General features: G+C 40.2%; 1 protein-coding gene across 12 annotated transcripts in view; it reads left to right on the top strand.

Annotated features, from left to right (window-relative positions):
- Positions 1-18,460, top strand: part of SEMA6D (semaphorin 6D) — a 64,440-nt gene that overhangs the window by 33,205 nt on the left and 12,775 nt on the right. For all 12 annotated transcript variants that reach the window (XM_072623856.1, XM_072623858.1, XM_072623861.1 and 9 more), the window contains 8 exons: positions 12,753-12,919; positions 13,338-13,449; positions 14,019-14,079; positions 14,213-14,275; positions 14,387-14,488; positions 14,716-14,806; positions 16,702-16,821; positions 17,452-17,540. In XM_072623856.1, coding sequence (XP_072479957.1) covers positions 12,811-12,919; positions 13,338-13,449; positions 14,019-14,079; positions 14,213-14,275; positions 14,387-14,488; positions 14,716-14,806; positions 16,702-16,821; positions 17,452-17,540 — 747 coding nt within the window. In that variant the 5' untranslated portion in view covers positions 12,753-12,810. The remainder of the gene's footprint in view (positions 1-12,752; positions 12,920-13,337; positions 13,450-14,018; positions 14,080-14,212; positions 14,276-14,386; positions 14,489-14,715; positions 14,807-16,701; positions 16,822-17,451; positions 17,541-18,460) is intronic.

Genomic DNA, 18,460 nt, shown 5'->3' with positions numbered 1-18,460 from the left:
CTGTAATCCCAGCTACGCAGGAGGCTGAGGCTGGTGGGCTAAGCTGATTGGATGTCTGCACTACAGGTTCAGCGTTCATATGGTGATCTTCCAGGAGTGGGGGTTCACCAGGTTGCCTAAGGAGGGCCAAACTGGCCCAGGGCAGAAAGAGAGTAGGTCAAAGCTTCATTGCCGGGCAGAGTAGATTTCCATGAGGAGTTGGTCAAGAAATATTCATTAAGCATCTCTAACATATGCCAGGCACTATACTAAGTAAGCACTAGGGATATAAAGAAAGGCAAAAGACAGTCTTGGGCTTAAGGAACTCACAGTCTAATGGGGGAGACAGCATACAAACGACTATGTACAAGCATTGTAGATAAGAGAGATGAAGCTAGAACTAGGATCTAGAACCTAGAACTAGAGCATCTAGAAAGGTAGAAGGTGGGCGTTAGCCAGAACTTGAAGGAAGTCAATAATCTCCTACATTTCCAGGCTTGGTGAGATAGAGAGACTCTGCCTCCTAAAATAAATAAATAAAAGAAAGAAGGCAGGAATGAAGACATAAATAAAGAGTATCATCATTCACTATGACCAACAGTTCAGTGAAAACCAGCCCAAACATCTGTGCTATTCTAACGACATTTCTGCCAACAGCGCCACCGTGCCAATGCCCCATCCCGTACGTACCAGAGGAGTTGTTGTTCAATTTGTGTCGGACTCTTTGTGACCCCATTTGGAGTTTTCTTGGCAAATATACTAGAGTGGTTTTCTGTTTCCTTCTCCAGCTCGTTTTACAGATGAGGAAACTGAGGCAAACAGGGTTGAGAGGCTTGTCCAAGGTCACATAGCTAGTGAGTATCTGAGGCTGGATTTTAACTCATGAAGATAAGTCTTCAGGCCCAGCACTGTGCCACCTACCTGTGTCCAGAGGAGATCTATCAAATAAAATTTGAATGAAAAACCCCTTTGGATTTTGGCCCTGGAGATGGGAGGCTGTGTCTTAGAAAACTAAGATGGAGAACAGGTACCTCTGCTTTTAGGGGAGCTCTGGCACTTCAGAATAATTAGAAGTTTGAGCTGGAAGTGATAATACCTTTGGTGTGGAGCGCTGTATCTTGGGCAAGCCAATGAGCTTCTAAAATTGTTTTTAATTTTGATGTATTTGGACTAAGATTAATGTTACTTTGGAAGACTTATGGAATGAGCTGAGAAGAAATACAGATAGAGATGGTAATTTATGATTTTGTGAAACCACTATAAATGCCTTTTCCACCAAGAGCTCAAGCACTCATATGGTGCCTTGAGGACCAAAGACCTCCCTGAAGGAATGCTTTTTTGCCTTGCAGGCCTCCTTGGTGCCCACAACTTCACCTGTGCAGAACAGTAAAATCCAATCAAACTCTGTTGTCTTATCCCTCACCTCATCTAAAGGGTATCTCAAGAAACCCTAGTGTTTGTGACTCCTGGTCTCATCACTACTGATGGTGGAACACATGATTTTAGAAGCACAGGCTCTCAGGCTCACCCTTGCTATATAATAGGTTTTCTGACCCTACCATTCAGTCTGTGGCATTCTGGGCCAAGGCTCCATTTTTAACCTACAACTTGAGCTGAACCTAAAATGATTCCTGTACTCATTGCTTCCCACTGAATTCTCACCACAACCCTGGGAAGTAGGTGTTATTGTTTTTTCCCATGTTACAAATAAAGAAACTGAGGGAAGACAGTGGTTAAGTTACTTGCCCAGGGTCACACAACTTGTGTTGTGTTGTCTTCTGGTCTGTTGTGCTCTCCACTGGCCGTCCAGCTGCTTTGGGTATCATCTGATAACAGAACAGTTAGCTATTAATGAATAGCCAGTGAGTTTTCCAGTTGAAAGGGCAATGTTGATGATTATAAATTGTTACGGGCAAATTAAAACAAATTCTTCATATATTTTGGATTTCTGTTGGAAATTTTTTTTCCCCATGGCCTTCGTGTAAGGCAGATAGGAGGCCATTTATACTCCCATTTTATGTAGCCATTTTTATCTGATGTCATGTTTCTAATGATTCACATGCTTCCTTATTCACTTATTAACTGAGTGGCCCAGGGCAAGGTGCTTAATCTATCCTAGCCTGAGTTTTCTCATCTGTAAAATGGAAATAATAATAACTTCCATCCTGGGATCTAAGGATAAATGAGATAATAAATGAGAAGATATATGTGTGTATACATATTATATATATATATGTATATATATACACACACACACATGCATACACATATATACATTTTATATATGTGTATATGTGCATGTATACATACCCCCCCACACACACATACACACACACACTAGCTAGTAGCCAGTGGTAGTACTAGAAATTGACAACACTGAAACTTAAGCCCTGGATTCCTGATTTCCAGTTGGGAGCATGGTCTCCTGACATACTCTACATAGCGTCAAGTAATTCTAGCCTTTCAGTGGCATCAAAAGATATGGCTTAAATATCCAGCATTCCCATGAAGAGTCACATATGGTTGGTGAATGAACTGCCTCTGTATTATTCAAAGCAGTTCAGTTCAACCAGAATTCACTGCACGCATTCTATGACCAATGCGCCATTCTGGTCACTGGAGACACACAGGCAAAGATTAAACAATCTCAGTCCATAAGGAACTTCTTGGGGAGAAGTTGAATACGTAGAAAAATAAATACAAGGTAATTTGAAGTAAGAGAGTTCATTAACCACTGAGGGAGATGGAGAGTATCATACATGAAGGCCTAGTCTTTGCTAACGCTGATAAAGTCAGTAATGGAATGTTGGACTCTGGATCAGGAACTTGCCTATCTACAATCATGATCCTTTGCTCTTGAGTCCACACCTAAATGGACAAGTTGCTATACTGTCTTCCTCACTGTCTGTCTCCCTTTCTTACTTAGAATTAATATCATCCTATTTTGCATCTCCCAGATATTGCGAGAGCGTGTTCAAAGCAATTTAAATCCCCTGGAGAAAGGTACTGCTGTACGGTGAGAGTGAGATAGGCAAAGGTTCACTTAGAGACTGACTGCATCAGTCAATCTGGCAGAGTTGGTATGAACACACGCAACCACTTCTGTCATCTCAGCATAGATAGCAGAACCAGGCATGGCACCAGAGCTCTATTATCCTGAACAGAATGTCAGCCTTGGCCCATATGGCAACCCCAGCAGGTCATTTGGCCCACTAAGGCAGTGCTTCAAAGACAGGCTTGAATCTCTTGGCATCCCCTGCCTACCTTGGAGTTTCAAGCTAATTATCTAGATTCACTCAGTTGCTTTGAAAGCCCATGGGGTGGGGGTGGGGAATGGGGTGAAGAGGTGTTCTAATATGTCTTGAAATAGGAGAGGCAGGCAGTAAAGGGGAGAGAGAGAAAAAAAATTGAATTTCTGTAGTCAATAGCTAACCTTGAAAGACCTTCTATCCTTCACAGAGAAGGGAGCGGATAAATCTGTGTTCACTTCTGTCACCGTACATATCATGGCCTTATGGTGGGGGAAGAGATTGCCACTATGCTTGTATTCTTACAAAGCTAATCCTGGGTCCCTGAGATCTCCCTTGAAATAAATTGGTCTTTTCTTCTGCCCTGATAGGAATTACTTTTCAAATGAGAGGGCCATCTTATACGAGGATCATTCCCTTAGTAGTTTCCCACATCATTTTCACTTTAAATCATACTGCATTTTTAGGACACTGGCTCCAACACATTTTCTGACTTGAATTTGGGTGGACAGGCAGAAACTTGTATGAACCATGTCATTTGTGGTGTGTGTGTGTGTGTGTGTTTTCTCTCTAGAGTCACTGTTCAGGGTTTTTAGCTCTTTGGATCCTCTGGAGTTTGTGTTCAGTTCAGAGAGGACTAGTCACAGCTTGCTTTCTGTCTCTTTTTTTTTGCCTAGATCATTTAAATTCAGTCTTGTTCTCCAGTGAGTCACTGACATTTTTACTGAAAGGCCTGATAATTTTAGTGTGTAGGTGTTTTGCTTTAAGAAAACCCAGTATAGAGAAATCCAGGGGAGTAGGTGGTTATTCACTTTACCAGCAGATTCTTTAGTTTATAGTTTAAGTAAATTTTATTGAGATATCACCTATATGCCCCCCCACAATTATGTAACAAAAAATGTTTTGCAGTTCCCTTAAATGTAATTTCTTTAAAATATAATTAGAGTTAAGAAAAAATCAGTTTATACTCAACTTTTGTGGAACCCATCCATTGCAAAAACAATGTAGAGATTGGGCCAGCCCCAAACCAGACTGCAAAAATGCAGATTTTGTCTTATAGGCCTTCTCCTATGGCCCCTTAAGCAGTCCATAGATAGACTTAAGACAGTCCCATGATTTTTGGATGGGAAAAAAATTTTCTATTTTTATTTTCATCAACCTTTGGTTTCCTTTGTAACTCTACGTATTTTATTTTATGTATTTAAAAACATTATTCTGAGAAGCAATCCATAGGCTTCAGTGGGCCACCAAAGGGATTCAGATCCAAAGGGCACCAGAAAGGTTAAGAATTTCTGTTCCATGGCATTCATCCTCTCCACATTTTTTATGGCATCCAAGGTGCTCATCTTCCCTTGACCTTTTCAAACTCTTTCAGAATGAACTATCTGGAAAGTTTGCCCTGATCCTTACTCCTCCTGTTGGTGGATTTCTTCCTCATGTAATCTTACAGTACTTTGTCCTCTTAGTCCCTTATTATAGTCTAACCTGTCTCATTTATCTATGTACAGTTTTATCTTTCCTAGCAGATGGTTAGCTCCTTGAGGATGGCCACCTCTCAGGACTTTCTTTGTATGACCCTTGTACTGGAGGAAAATTGCACAGTGTGACTGGTGCCTCCACTGAGACATGTCTTAATTATGCTGACGTCCAGGGATATTAACATTTTAACAAAGGAAATAAATATTAAATCAAAGAAATGACTCTTAATTCAAAAAATTGACCAGTATCTGGGACAGCGGGGCCTCTATGTTTGGCTAGAACCCTGAAATCACACCTCTTCAGGCATCTGCTAACTCCTAAGACTGACTTTGGCCCCACATGTGTTGTTGCTTTGGGCTTTATATCTTGGAAAGGCTGGAAAGGGAAAAGGATGTCAAGGGAGGTGGATAGAGATAACTTGTGTTTCTCCTTAGTTGTCTTTTGGCTTGGGGCAAAATTTATTGATTTGATTGTATGTTTTATGTTGGGTACATCAGTTCAAAAAATACTTGTTAAATGGCTACCACTGGCAAATCTTGGTAGAAAGTGCTTAAAAAAAAGACTCAAAGGTTCCCTGGCCCAATCTCAATTCAGGAAAATAAGGTATACTTTGAAGGAGGCTTTGCTACAGTACCAACAACGAAGTCCTTTGACCAGGCTTACTGATTTGGGGTTCGGAAGATGGGGGTCACTCTTGACAACCTTGGTCAACACAACTATTACTTAGGACTGATCACGGAACATACTACTGACCTCCTAACATGAGACATCTCTTTTTTTGGATGCTAGAATTTGTTTTGCTTGACTACGTATATGTGTTACAGGGGCTTGTTTTTCCTTTTTTTTTTTAATCCCCAAGGGGAAGGGAATATGAGGGAGAGAAAAATCAATTTTTGTTAATTGAAAAAAATGCTATTAAAATTTTGGTCACTGATTTTGTCGGTCAAATAGGCAAAGGGTAGGCCCTTTAGTATGTATAACTTTATCTGATTTTATTTGGAAGTATTAACACACAGGTTTTCATGTCTGGTCCTTAGAAAAGTCAGACTTCCAAAGCACTGTTTGAAGGATTCTATCTTTTTTTTTGGTGGATGAACAAACAACTAAGTTATATTTTAAATATCAAAAGTTGCTAAATAAAGATTGCTCTGCTTTTAAAAAAACAAAAATAGGCAAAGAGTAGCCCTTAATTATTTCAAAAAATACATTGAGGAAATTCTCTCTTTGAATTGCAGCAAGATACAGCTTTGGAAACTGAAAAAAAAAAAACCCAACATATATACCACACTAATTCATCAAATATCTGCTCAGCTCTTAGAGTAGATGGTGCTGGTATATGGTGCTGCCTGGTCCCACCTGCTACCTCAGGAACCTGAGGGTACAGTCAGGTTATTAAGGATTTAAAAGTGAGGGTAGGTGGGATCCAGTTAGCATGGCTACAGATCAGCCAGTGTCCTGAAGGGTGAAGGAGGTTGGCCTTTTGTCAACAAAATCCGATATTGTCAGTCACCAGAATTCATTCAGGTTTGAAGTAGGGTCAACACCTTGAGATATACAGGGTACATGATCAAAGGAAAAGAGTTAGGGATGCTTCCTGTAGCCATATGCCTCTGTACTGCCCTCCAGGTGGGTCTCCTGGTCCCAGGTGAGCCACTGTTGTGTTATTGGAAGCAGCAGGAAACACCCTGCAAGGGCTTTGGGGGATATAATCCCTCTTCCCCATGGGTTTCACAGACTTGGAGGCAGTGCAGTAAGAGAAGTATAAACAGAGGTGTCTTATTTTGTCTTTGTGTATCTCCCTTGGCACCTGGCATAGTGCATTGCACATACATAGCAGATGGCTAATCAATGTTTGTCTAAGTAAATTATTGAATGGGAATTCAAAGATTGGACATTAAAGCACTGATGGTGCACCGAGGTGCCCCCTGGCATATATAATAGTGTGAGAGCAGTTTGCTGCTCCCAACTAGTGGTTCTAAAAAGCCACATCTTTCACCGTGGGTGGAGAGCCTTAGAAACGTAAGGGTACTTCTTGCAGCATCCAGAGGCTGTAACTGGCCTGGGGGATACCAAGGACTTTGCCGGTACCCAATAGGAAAGCAATTGTAAAACCAGGAGGAGATTTGCTGATGCCAAGTAGACTTGCAGGTGTTATGAAAAGCCTCTAGGGTGGCATGATAGAAATAGCGATGGACTCAGGAGTCTATAGAGTCCTGGATTCAAGTTATACCCACTACATTTTCTAGTTGTGACTCCACAGGCAAGTCACTTAATTTTCGTGGGCTTCATTTTTCTGTAAAATGAGGATAGTGCATATCTCTATATGAAGTAAGATCATGTATCTTTATATATATATATATTATGCATAATGTGTATGTTATATATAATAGTATATTATTAGTAAATTTGCCATTATTATTACCAGAACTATTGTTATTAATATAACAGATAAACTTGTATGACAATAAATTTATTATTAATGATATAATATATTTATACCCTGGATATGTTGTTGGGAAATCACCTTGACCACAAGCACTGATGGACTGAGAACAAGTCACTTAACCTATCAGTGCCCCAGGTTAACCCTCTAAGACTGCAAATTGCAAAGCTGGTCCTCATCTGTGCTGGTGGAAGGTTTCCTTATTGGGAGTTCCCAATCCAATGCTTCTCAAACTGTGGGTCACAACCCCAAGGGGTCACGAACCACAATTTAAGAAGTGCTGAGTGGAAAAAATTTAAGAAGCCCTGCTTATACCAATGAAAGTGAGGGTCCAGCTGCCCCTTATCCCACTTTTCTCCAAGTACTAACTCTATAAATGGGAGTTCTTATTTATGGTAGCTGGAGCTTACCAGTTAAAAAGACTTCAGAAGACACTAGAAGGCGAGACCAGACATATGTAGTTGGACACAAAACACAAATGTCCCTGGTCAAAACACTGCCTATTTCTGTCTTCTGTTGAGAATCTGTGTGGTATAGCAAAGTGGTCTCCAGAATGGTGTCCCACCCCCCACTCCCCTAGGAGAAACATTAATCACATAGTTTGTGCCAGGTACTTTGCTAGGTGCTAGAAATACAAAGACAAAAATGGAAGTCCCTGTTGCCTTCAAGGAACTTTTATTCTATTGGCAGAAACACGAACACATTTAAATACTATAAAATATATACCAAGTAAACAAAAGGTAATTTTTTAGGTGGGAGGGGATCAGAAAGGCCATCATGTAGGTAGTGGCATCTGAGCTGAGTTTTGAAGGGAGCAAAGGAGCAAGATTGAGGAAGGAGAGCATTCCAGATGTGGGATGGAGGTAGGAGGTGAAATATCTATCCTATGAGAAATCGCAAGATATGGCCAGTTTGACTGGAGCAAAGAGTTGTGTATAGGGTAATAACATATGATAAATAATCAATAGTGCTCCTATGCCTTGAGGGCATCCTCCAGGCTACTTAAGAGTTGCAACTTTGGGAACTGTCATGACTGTATACAAGGGATGCTCTTGGATTTAGATTTTTCGACTTTCCATGCTTAGGACTTTGGAGTTTTTTTTGCCCTTTATTAAATACTGGTCCACAGGGGAAAATAGGATGTAGTCTATATGGCATGTGACTGCCCATGCTGGGCTGTTTCCTTCCTGCTACCACAGAACTTTCCTGACTAGTGTTTGTAGGGCATGGCAAGTCATAGGAGGAATCTGCTGCAAGGGTGGAGGGAGAATGTTTTCCCTTTAATGTTCAGAAGTCACTTAGTCTCTCAGTACCAGTTTTCTAGCACCTGCCCTCACAGGAGTATAAGGATCACATGAGATCCCATATGTAAAGCATTTTGTACACTCATTCTATATAAATGGTCATTGTGTTGTTCATTCGTGTGTGGTTGTGTCCAACTACTCATTTGGGGTTTTCTTGGCAAAGTTCCTTCTCCAGTTCATTTTACAGATGAGGAAGGAAACTGAGGCAAACAGGATGGAGTAACTTGCCTAGGGTTCTACAGCTAGTAAGTGTCTGAAGCCAGATTTGAGCCCAGGAGGATAAATCTTGACTCTAGGCCTGGCATTTTACTCACTGAGCTACCTAGCTGCCACCCTATAAATGTTAGCTATTGTTATTAAAAGGGCCCACTGACCAGGGTTCATGGTTACTTGTAGGATGACTTCAGAAATTCTCAGGAGCGAACCAATCCCCATCTCCTAACTTGTTGTTTTGAATTTTTCCCTCACAATCATTCCAGCCTCTTAGGGGATACATTGAGCTGTTTTACTTAAGTGTCTTATGGTGAGAGAGAGACAGAGAGAGAGGTTAAGGATGACTTTGTGCTGTGGCAGACAGGAAGCGCTGGTCCTGTTGGAAGGCTGTGGTTGTTGTGGGGGGAAGAGGGAGGGTTGTCATTTGAACAGAAATCACTTTATGCTGTGTCAGATGAATGACTTACAAGAACTGACAGCTCACTAGGCAGCTCGCCTCTCTCCTGTGAGTCAGCACTGATTCAGCCTTCCACCTTGATGCTGAGGGCACAACCACCCAGTCCGACTCTCCGTAGGACACCAGGTCCGCGTCTACATCATAGCACTAGATTCCTGGGCAAAATACTGAGGTGCCCGACTGATTTTTTTCTAAGACTCTAAAACCAAGCATTATTTTTTCTTTGTCTCATCGTTCTTAAATTTCTGTTTTTGTGTAAACGTCATAATGTATTTAATTATTAGCTTCAGTTGTATCTGTATGTACTTTATTCTTAGTGGTTTTTCCTTGATGAAACACAGGGAGAAGTAAGATGTAGTTTGTAATGCGTGTGATGGCCTGGGATGGGCTGCTTCCCCATGGCGGGCAAAGAACTTGCCTAGCATTTGTTTATGCAGGTGTTTGTAAGTATCCAGATAATTGGAAAGTTTTTCCCGTTCTTATCTCATTGTGTCAAAAAGCCCAGCAGAGATCTGCCCTTTTTTTTTCCTCCCATCTGTAGTAGTAAAGGTCTGGTGCTCGGGCATGATTTAATGATCACCAGAGCATCTCATGTTTACATAATACCTCACCTTTTCAAAAGGTCTTATAAATTTGATCCCTCCCTGGGAGGAAGACCTATCTCAGTAGAGGTATAAGACCTTTAGAGGTCATTCTGTCCGTCCATCGGACTCGCACAGCCATGTAAGCCCCGATTAGCTCTAGAGCAGAGGAGACTGAGGTAGGATTCAAGTCAAGTAGGACATGGGATTTCCCAGACCCCTTCTCAGCCCCTAAGGACAAGGCTGGGTAAGCTTTCTTCTTAGTGGATGAACCATTTTAAGAAATTGTCATGAAAGATTCTGGGCTCCCCTCAACACAAAACAGCTGCTGGATGAATTTCTAGGGTCACAGCCACCCTTTAAGGGCCGAGGTTCTTTGCAAAGACTTTGATCTGGGAGCTACCGCCTTTTATCTCTCAGCTGGGTGGCAAAATGCAAAGAACACTGGGCCCTAAAGTCAAGTTCAAATCCACCCTCAGATACTTGCTGGCTGTATGACTTTAGGTAACTTACTTAACCTGTCTGCCTCGGTTTCTTCAACTGTAAAATTGGGATAGTGATGACAGCACCTTCTAGCACCAGGGTCATTGAGATCAAATGAGATAGTATTGGTAAAGGGCGTAGCACAGGGCCTAGAACATAGTAAGAACTCTCATGTGTCTTTAACACCATTCACATTTCGTCATTAAGGAGCACAAAACTGTTTTAACAGTGTATGAACCACACTAGCCTTAGAATGAGAGAGTCTTTGCTTAATTTCTAACTGTCTTACTTACTATCAGTGTAACCCTGGACACGTTACTTCCTTCTCTGGGTCTCAGTTTCCTTTTCTGTCAAATGAGGAGAGAGGCCTAGAGGATGATCTTGTGGTCCCTTGTAGTTCTACTTTCTGGTTCTGAAGAGCTTTATATAGATAGACAAATTATAAGCCCCTCCCCCCCCAGTCTTTTGACTCAGTTTGACTTAACTCCATTTAATATTCTAAGTAGCATTTTCTTCATTTTATTAATTTTATATTTAAAATATACTAAAATACTTTAATATGTTTAAATATAAAGAAATATTTATTTTCTTCAATCCTAGAATTCATTCAGCATCTTTGTTTTATATTTAAGATATATTGGAAATACTTTAATAATATGCTTAAAATATACTTATTTTATATTTTAGATATATTAAAATATTTAATGTAGTTAAGCATTTGTTTTATATTTTGAATATATTAAAAGAGCTTTAAAATAAATATATTGATTTTTTGATGTTTCCCTGTCTTGTGCCTCGCTTCTCCTGTACCCTATACTCTTAGCTTAGATGAAGTTTTCCCTTTAAGGTCTCTTCGTCACTGTATAAGCAATGTCTGTACATTATATTCATGTTCAGAACTGGACTGGATTCCGTCAGTCTTCTTACATCCTGTTCCAATACATTTATTCCAGTATTCTCTCTTTTACAATGGCAGCATTCCCCAAACTCACATTTACATGTATAATTGTTCTAAGAACCGGGTAAGTGCAGTCTTGTTACCTCTGGTCAAGAGGTTGGAGTTTCCTGGGAGTTGGAATGATCTCATGCCTTCACTTTAGCCTCTCTGTGGGGAGAAAATCCAGGTGTTTTTACAGTGGCTAGCCGTCCAAATTGGCAGAGAGTTTGGGCAAAGGTGGGGTCTTTGGAGTTTTGCATATATACCCATCCAACCCATTGAGAGCTACCAAGAGAGTAGAGCAGGGGCCCTGGGGTTTTGGTTGCTGCTTGGTTTTGAAAGTTAATTAAGCTTTATTAACATCCTCCAGAGTAAACTCTTTTATTTGGTGAATTGTAATCTCAAGTGCCTTAGGGGGAACGTGGTTCAACCCCTTGCTGCCCAGTGGATGGTTCCCCTCTCCAACATTCCCAGTACACCAGCTATTACTGTCTTCATACTGTGTAAGGAGAAAATAAAATCTACAACCACTTAGCTAATTTATTTCTATGGAAAAAGCACAGGATTTGGTATTGGAAGACCTGAGTTCAAATCCCACTTACTACCTGTTTGAGACACCTAATCTCTTTGGGCCTCATTTTGTCTGTTAAAAAAAAATAGGGTAAAGAAGAGATTGGCCAAGGTCACCTCTTGAGGTTTGTTCAAGTTCCCAATCCTGTATAACTTGCTAGGTGACCTTGGGCAAGCAACTTCCATTCTCTGTGCCTCAGTTTCCTCATGTGAAAATTAAGGAGCTGGACAAGATGATCTCAAAACTTGGAGTTCTGAGAAGCCAAGTCTACATGATTTATTTTTAATATGGCATGTGTCTGAGGGCTTTTATTTAAAAATACTTATACTCTCTACTTATCAACTCAACTTTCTGACCTCTGCCATCTTTTTTGCTGCATTATACAGCAAACATTTTTCACTTCTCTCTTACCCATCTCACCTGTACCTATCTTCAAAGCTCTTTGTAATGGCTGCCATATTTTGATTACCACCACGTCCAGGATGAGCAAAACAAACCACCAAAACCTCACAGACTTTGGGTTTAAACTCCATTGTGCTTACGGCAGTGGCATACCATCATCTCCAGCCAAACAGGTTACTAGGGTGATGGCCATCATCATCTCTGTGGATATCTGCGAGGACAGCTGAGGCATTTTATGGGATGGAGGGAAATTCGGTATTGGATGTTTTCCAGGGGACTTGGGGGAAGGGAAAGAAATTGCAGTTTAATTAAAATTCTAATCTCAACTTTCACTGTCTTCTTGCCAAGTCAGCAGCCTGCATTTCTGTCTGTGGTTCTTGTGACTTTGCTGTGATGACATACATAGTTACCTAAAAAAAAAAAAAGCCTGTGAATTTGCCTAAAAAATTCACAAACATCCATACGCTTCCCAGATGCTAAATTTAATCAGTTCTGGAATGCTGCCACTTTCTCCCTGTGTTTGTAAAGGTGCCTCATCCAGAACTGCCAGCATTTATGGGGAGGAGAAGAAGGGGGCAGAAATTGAGCTGGTTACAAATGAGAAAACAGTTTTATCACAGCTCAGAAATCTTTTCAACCTGTTTCTGTTTTGCAGGTAGCTAACCAGGATTTCTGAGGAGGCACTGCTCTTTTTGTCTCCCCCTTGGCCAACCATGAGGCCCCCCCTGCTTTGTGCATGTATACTGTTAATAACCATCTCCCAGTTGAGGGCAGTCAGCTTTCCTGAGGATGATGAACCCATCAATACCGTTGATTACCACTGTAAGTAAGCCACAGAATGATTCCTTTTCCAAGAGAAAGAGGCACTTTGGCTCTCAATTCCTTGGCGTGCTTGGTAGAGATAGGCAGTTGTATTTGCTTTTTTTTTATAAGGCATTTTAAATTTTGAATTTATTCCTGATTATTTCTTAGGTTTTTCTTTTCTTTTTTGTAAACCACAAAATTAGGCAGTTTTGTCCAGGTATTCTTTTCTAAAGCAATCAGAAATAAGTCATGTAATTTTGGTATAGAAAAAGACCATTTGCTGACATTTCCCTCCTTTCATTCATTTACATTCAGGACATTACCGGAGGAATTTAGTTAAAACCCTTCTACAACTAGTAAATACAGCAATCAATGCTGTCTATTGATCTTCCAACTCCATAATCCTGACTGATGGTGTAGGCCATTTTACTTGCAGATTCAAGGCAATATCCAGTTTTTAGAGGACGCCCTTCAGGCAATGAATCTCAGCACAGGCTGGACTTTCAGCTGATGTTGAAAATTCGAGACACACTTTATATTGCTGGCAGGTAATTTTCCTCTCGTTGGTTTATTAGATTAAAATTCTTTTCTCTAGTGGTGCGTGCTTTAATGCATCTAGTTCATGAAAAAGCAATGTGTAGATAGCAGTCAAAAATCAGAAGTAGGCAGGAGAAAAGGAGAGGGGGAAACCAGGTTACCCAGAAAATTCCGAGTTCTGTAGCAGAGACAACACCCAGAGACAAAACATGCATCAGCACTTTGTTACTACAGCCGTTAAGGCCTCACGCTTCACTGTTCTTTCTAAAAACTCTTGAGAATAGCCGGGAAATAATTCTTCCCTGTTTCTTAACTTGGAGTGAACCATCTGAATACCATAAGTATGTATATGCTTATACTCTGAGCTACCATGATAACACCTCTCCCTGACTGGGGAAAGGATCCAAAGACATCTTACTAATGAAAGCATGCCTTTTGTTGACTGAATTGTTTTAGAGGGTAAGCAATCTCCAAGGGTTTTATAACATAATAGAGAGACAGATCTGTTAAAAAAAAAATCAGAAATGGTTTCCATTTTTATGCCTTCTAATAAGGTGGCCTACTCCCTTATTTCCAACAGGGATCAAGTTTATACTGTAAATTTAAATGAAATCCCCAAAGCAGAAGTGATACCAAGCAAGGTAAACAACTCTTTTTCATGAAAATGATTTCAATTTACCCATCTCTCCCCTGCCCCCAATGCATCCTCCATCTCCAAGAAAATATCTCCAAGGTAAAAAAAAAAATAATCTTTTTTTTATTTGATTAAAACAGAAATTAACATGGAGATCCAGGCAACAGGATCGAGAAAACTGTGCCATGAAAGGCAAACACAAAGTGAGTTCAACTGTGGAAAGCTTGGAGTAGCTCTACTTTTTAGAGGGGCATTCTCTCAGAGAGTCAAGTGAAAAATCAATTGTTAATGTGAAACTTGATTTTGTTTTTTAGGATGAGTGCCACAACTTTATTAAAGTGTTTGTTCCAAGAAACGACGAGATGGTTTTTGTCTGTGGCACAAATGCGTTTAATCCCATGTGCAGATACTATAGGGTAAGTACATCAGATATGATATGATCTGCCTGTCACTGTTACAGGCTTTTACTCTTCCAGTGTCAGAGTTGAGTTTTCTAGCTTGTGCCCCAGTGACTTGTTTTCTCTCTAATGCGGTGGAAGAATAGATAGACAGGATTTGTCATAGAATTACAACACGTCAGATGCAGTTGCCTTCAAGCTGGTACATAGAACAGATGTGATGCCTGCTCTTTATTCTTCTGCAGTTGAATACCTTAGAGTATGATGGGGAAGAAATTAGTGGCTTGGCAAGGTGCCCGTTTGATGCCAGACAAACCAACGTTGCCCTCTTTGCTGGTAAGATTTTTTTTCTAGTCAAGATTCCAAATGACTTGACATTAAAGGGGATGATGGATTTTTTTACAGGAAAGCCTATGGCTACTTGGATAGTTTCTTTTGACCCAGGTGTGTTGAAAGTCAGATCTTGAAATAGGTTTCCAGAAGATGTTGATGGGAAATGAAATTCTTTCAATGAAAGTTGAATAATATAACAGTATAATATAATGATATAGTTATTATTATAAATATTTAATTATATTATTATAAGTATAAATAATAATAAAATAATATAATAATTCTAAAAAAGAAGTGACTATTTAGGTGATAACAAATTGTATGTATTATAGTGGAAGGACTGCTCTGTGTGGAGCCAGGAGACCTTATTTCTAGCCCTAGAAATTTCTAGCCACTTAGCTTATATGAACTTGGAAAAGTGATTTTCTTAACTACTCCAGGCCTCAGTTTTCTAATCTATAAAATGAAGGTAATGATACAAGAGGGACAGTGTGACTTGATGGATAGAGTTGCTAGGTTTATATGCTAGATTTGAATTCCAAAAGCCCTGAATTTAAATCCGACCTCTGACATTTAGTAGCTGTGTGTGCTTATGGACAACTCATTTTACTTTTCTGAATCAATTTCCACATCTATAAGAGGGGCATAATAATACTATTAGGACCTACATCATGAGAGGCAGTAAGGTACAGTGTGCGGAAGACCATCCTTGGAGTCAGAAAAACCTGGATGCCGGTTCTGCCTTTGACATGTTAGATTAGAGGCTGTCAAATTTATTTGGCCTACTGCCCCCTTTAAAAAAAGAATTATTCAGCACCCCCCTGGAAATCTACTTTCTTTAGCCTTTCATTGTTTTTTTTTAAATTTGCATCATTTAAATAATTATAATTTTTTTAAATGATGCATCTCAAATTTAATAATTTATTGTAAATTTATGGGGTTTTTCCTGCATTGAAATTTTGATGACACACTGTTGCATCATGTAACCATGTAGTATCATATTTTAAACAAGCCATTCCATGCCCATGTTCCTGCTGATATGTGCTGAACTTCTCCACAATGTGTGAGATGCTCATTTGCCAACACTTGATTGTTAAGACCTGTTGACAGACTTGACCCACAATCTGGCAGTTTACCGATTGGTTATATCTTGCATTTGTGTGTTTATTTGCAAAATAATGTAATCGCTACGACTTTAACTCTGTTCCGAAAGAAATGAAACGTGTGAAAGGTTTTTCAAAATTTTCTTCTCTTTATGCTTCTACCGCCCCCTTATTTTTATTCAATGTTCCCCAGTTGCGCCCATGGCTACTACTGCCACCTGGATCATTCCAGCACCCCCCAGGGGAATGTTATCACCCACTTTGGGGACCTCTTTAAATATGAGGTTTCTCATTGCCTCCAAGAAACTCTCTCAGACTTTAAGTTATAGAGGAGTTGTTGCCTTGCATCTGTTGAGGCAGTTTTCCCACCAAGATTTCTGCACATAGATGCAGTTACACGTCCATATAAAAGCAAAAAAAAGCCTACCTTCCAACACTGTTGGGAAGTTTAAAATGAGATCATGTATGTAAACTCTTTGCAAATGTTAAATCCATAAATAAATACTAGTTATTAGTATTTGCCCTGATTCTCTCAAAGGATTTTTGTGTGGATCAACATGAATTTATAGCTTAGACACCATCTGAGCCAGCTACTGCTTTCAGATGTGGACTTGGAGGCCACGACAGACATGCAAAGTGTCATTTTTGTGACCATGAGATCACAAGCTTCCTGAGAAAGGGGAGAGTCTCTTGGTTATCTTTGCATCGGTTTTGTGTCCACCTCTCCATTTTGCACATAGTAGGTGCTCAAGGTTTTATTCACTTGCTCTATCAAATCTAGAATTCTGGTTTCAGATGGCAAACTGTATTCTGCAACAGTAGCCGATTTCCTGGCAAGTGACGCTGTCATCTATCGCAGCATGGGTGATGGATCTGCCCTACGGACCATAAAATATGATTCCAAATGGATAAAAGGTACCTTTGAAAGATGGAGGTGTCTTAGAGCCAAAGACAACCCAGCCAAGGGCCCTGGGAGGGAGCTGGTCCTGTAGCACACCATTGTTTATTTAGCTATATCACGATCTGCTTCTGGCAGAGCCTAGGGAAGGGTGCCCTTGATTGGGAGTCAAGGGACCAGAATTCACACCAGGAGTCTGGCCTTAGCCAGGCTCTTTTTTCATGTGATCCTCAGGAAGTCTTTGCATAAAATCCTACTGAGGATGAATTTGGTGAATGTCTACAGGCATAAGGACTCAGATAACTGAACTTGTTATTTTGCACCTGGAATTCAAGGTTTTAGTTCCAGTGTAAAAGAGTTTTTCTTTCCTAGTTAAGAAGGTTAATGAATAAATCTGTAGAAACAAAGACCTTTGCTGCAGTACAATTCCCTGTAGGCCTGTTTACAGTCCATTAGCTGACATTAAAGACTCCAAGTTCACTGAAGCTTGAATACACCCATATTGGAACTCCTTAAAATCTTCGGCATATCAGAACTCCTGTTGACTTGTTTGTGTGTAACTGAGGGACATCTGTCAGTCACTCATAGTGTCTAATACTGATTGAATTCTCCTTTAGATACCAATTTCTCTCCAATTTTTCTTTCAGAGCCACACTTTCTTCATGCCATAGAATATGGAAACTATGTTTATTTCTTCTTTCGAGAAATTGCTGTAGAACATAACAATTTAGGCAAGGCAAGTATATGGTAACAGACTTACGTTATATGGCACTGTGTGGGAGTGAGTGACACCTTCCTGATGCATATGGGTGCATCGTGTGTTGTCCAGAGAGGTTTTTTTGACTGTCTTGGGAGGAGTGTTGAGTTGGAGCCATAGGACCTGAGTTCAAATCTTATCTTTGCCTCTTACTACTGGTGTGAGCTTGGATGAAGTATTGGGCCTCAGTTGAACTCTTTAGATCCCTTCCATCCAGACAGCTATCATAAGATGATAGCGACTGCTGGGGAGATTTGAACAATGTCCAAAGTAGAGACAGAAGCTTCGAGACTCATTTTCTCTGTCTCCATGGGTAATTATCTATGGGTATCCCTGGTCTTTTCTAATTTCTTAACTCTCTAGACCTAGTCCTTTTTTCTGAATGACACAATGCTATTTCAAAAGTCGGCTACTAAGCAAAAATTTAGGCTACTTTATTTCTATAATAACTAAGATTTATCTTCACCCTACCCCCACATGCACGTGCATGCATACACACATATACATACTTACCTACCAATATTAGATTCCATGGACAGTATGAATATCTGGAAAAAAATTAGGTCAGGGCCAGGAGAGGCAGCTAGCTGGCTCAGTGACTAGAGCACAGGATCTGGCATCAGGAAGACCTGAGTTCAGATATGATCATAGATGCTAGCTCTATAACTCTGGGGCAAGACACTTAATCTCTGCCTCAGTTTCCACATCTATAAAATGTGAATAATATTATCGCCTGCCTCTCAGGGTTGTGGTGAGATTTAAATGAAATAATGCTTATGAAGTGTTTTACAAACAGCTGTTATTAGTAAGATAGCCTTTGTTCTGATTTACTTCGTCAGGTGTGAATTCATTTGTAGAGAAAAGGCTTCCTCTAAACCAGACAGTCTTCCCATTTTGTA

The sequence above is a fragment of the Notamacropus eugenii genome, chromosome 7 (genome assembly GCF_028372415.1).
Source record: "Notamacropus eugenii isolate mMacEug1 chromosome 7, mMacEug1.pri_v2, whole genome shotgun sequence".
In the NCBI taxonomy this organism is placed as follows: Eukaryota; Metazoa; Chordata; class Mammalia; order Diprotodontia; family Macropodidae; genus Notamacropus; species Notamacropus eugenii.
This window is presented reverse-complemented; position numbering and strand designations above follow the sequence as displayed.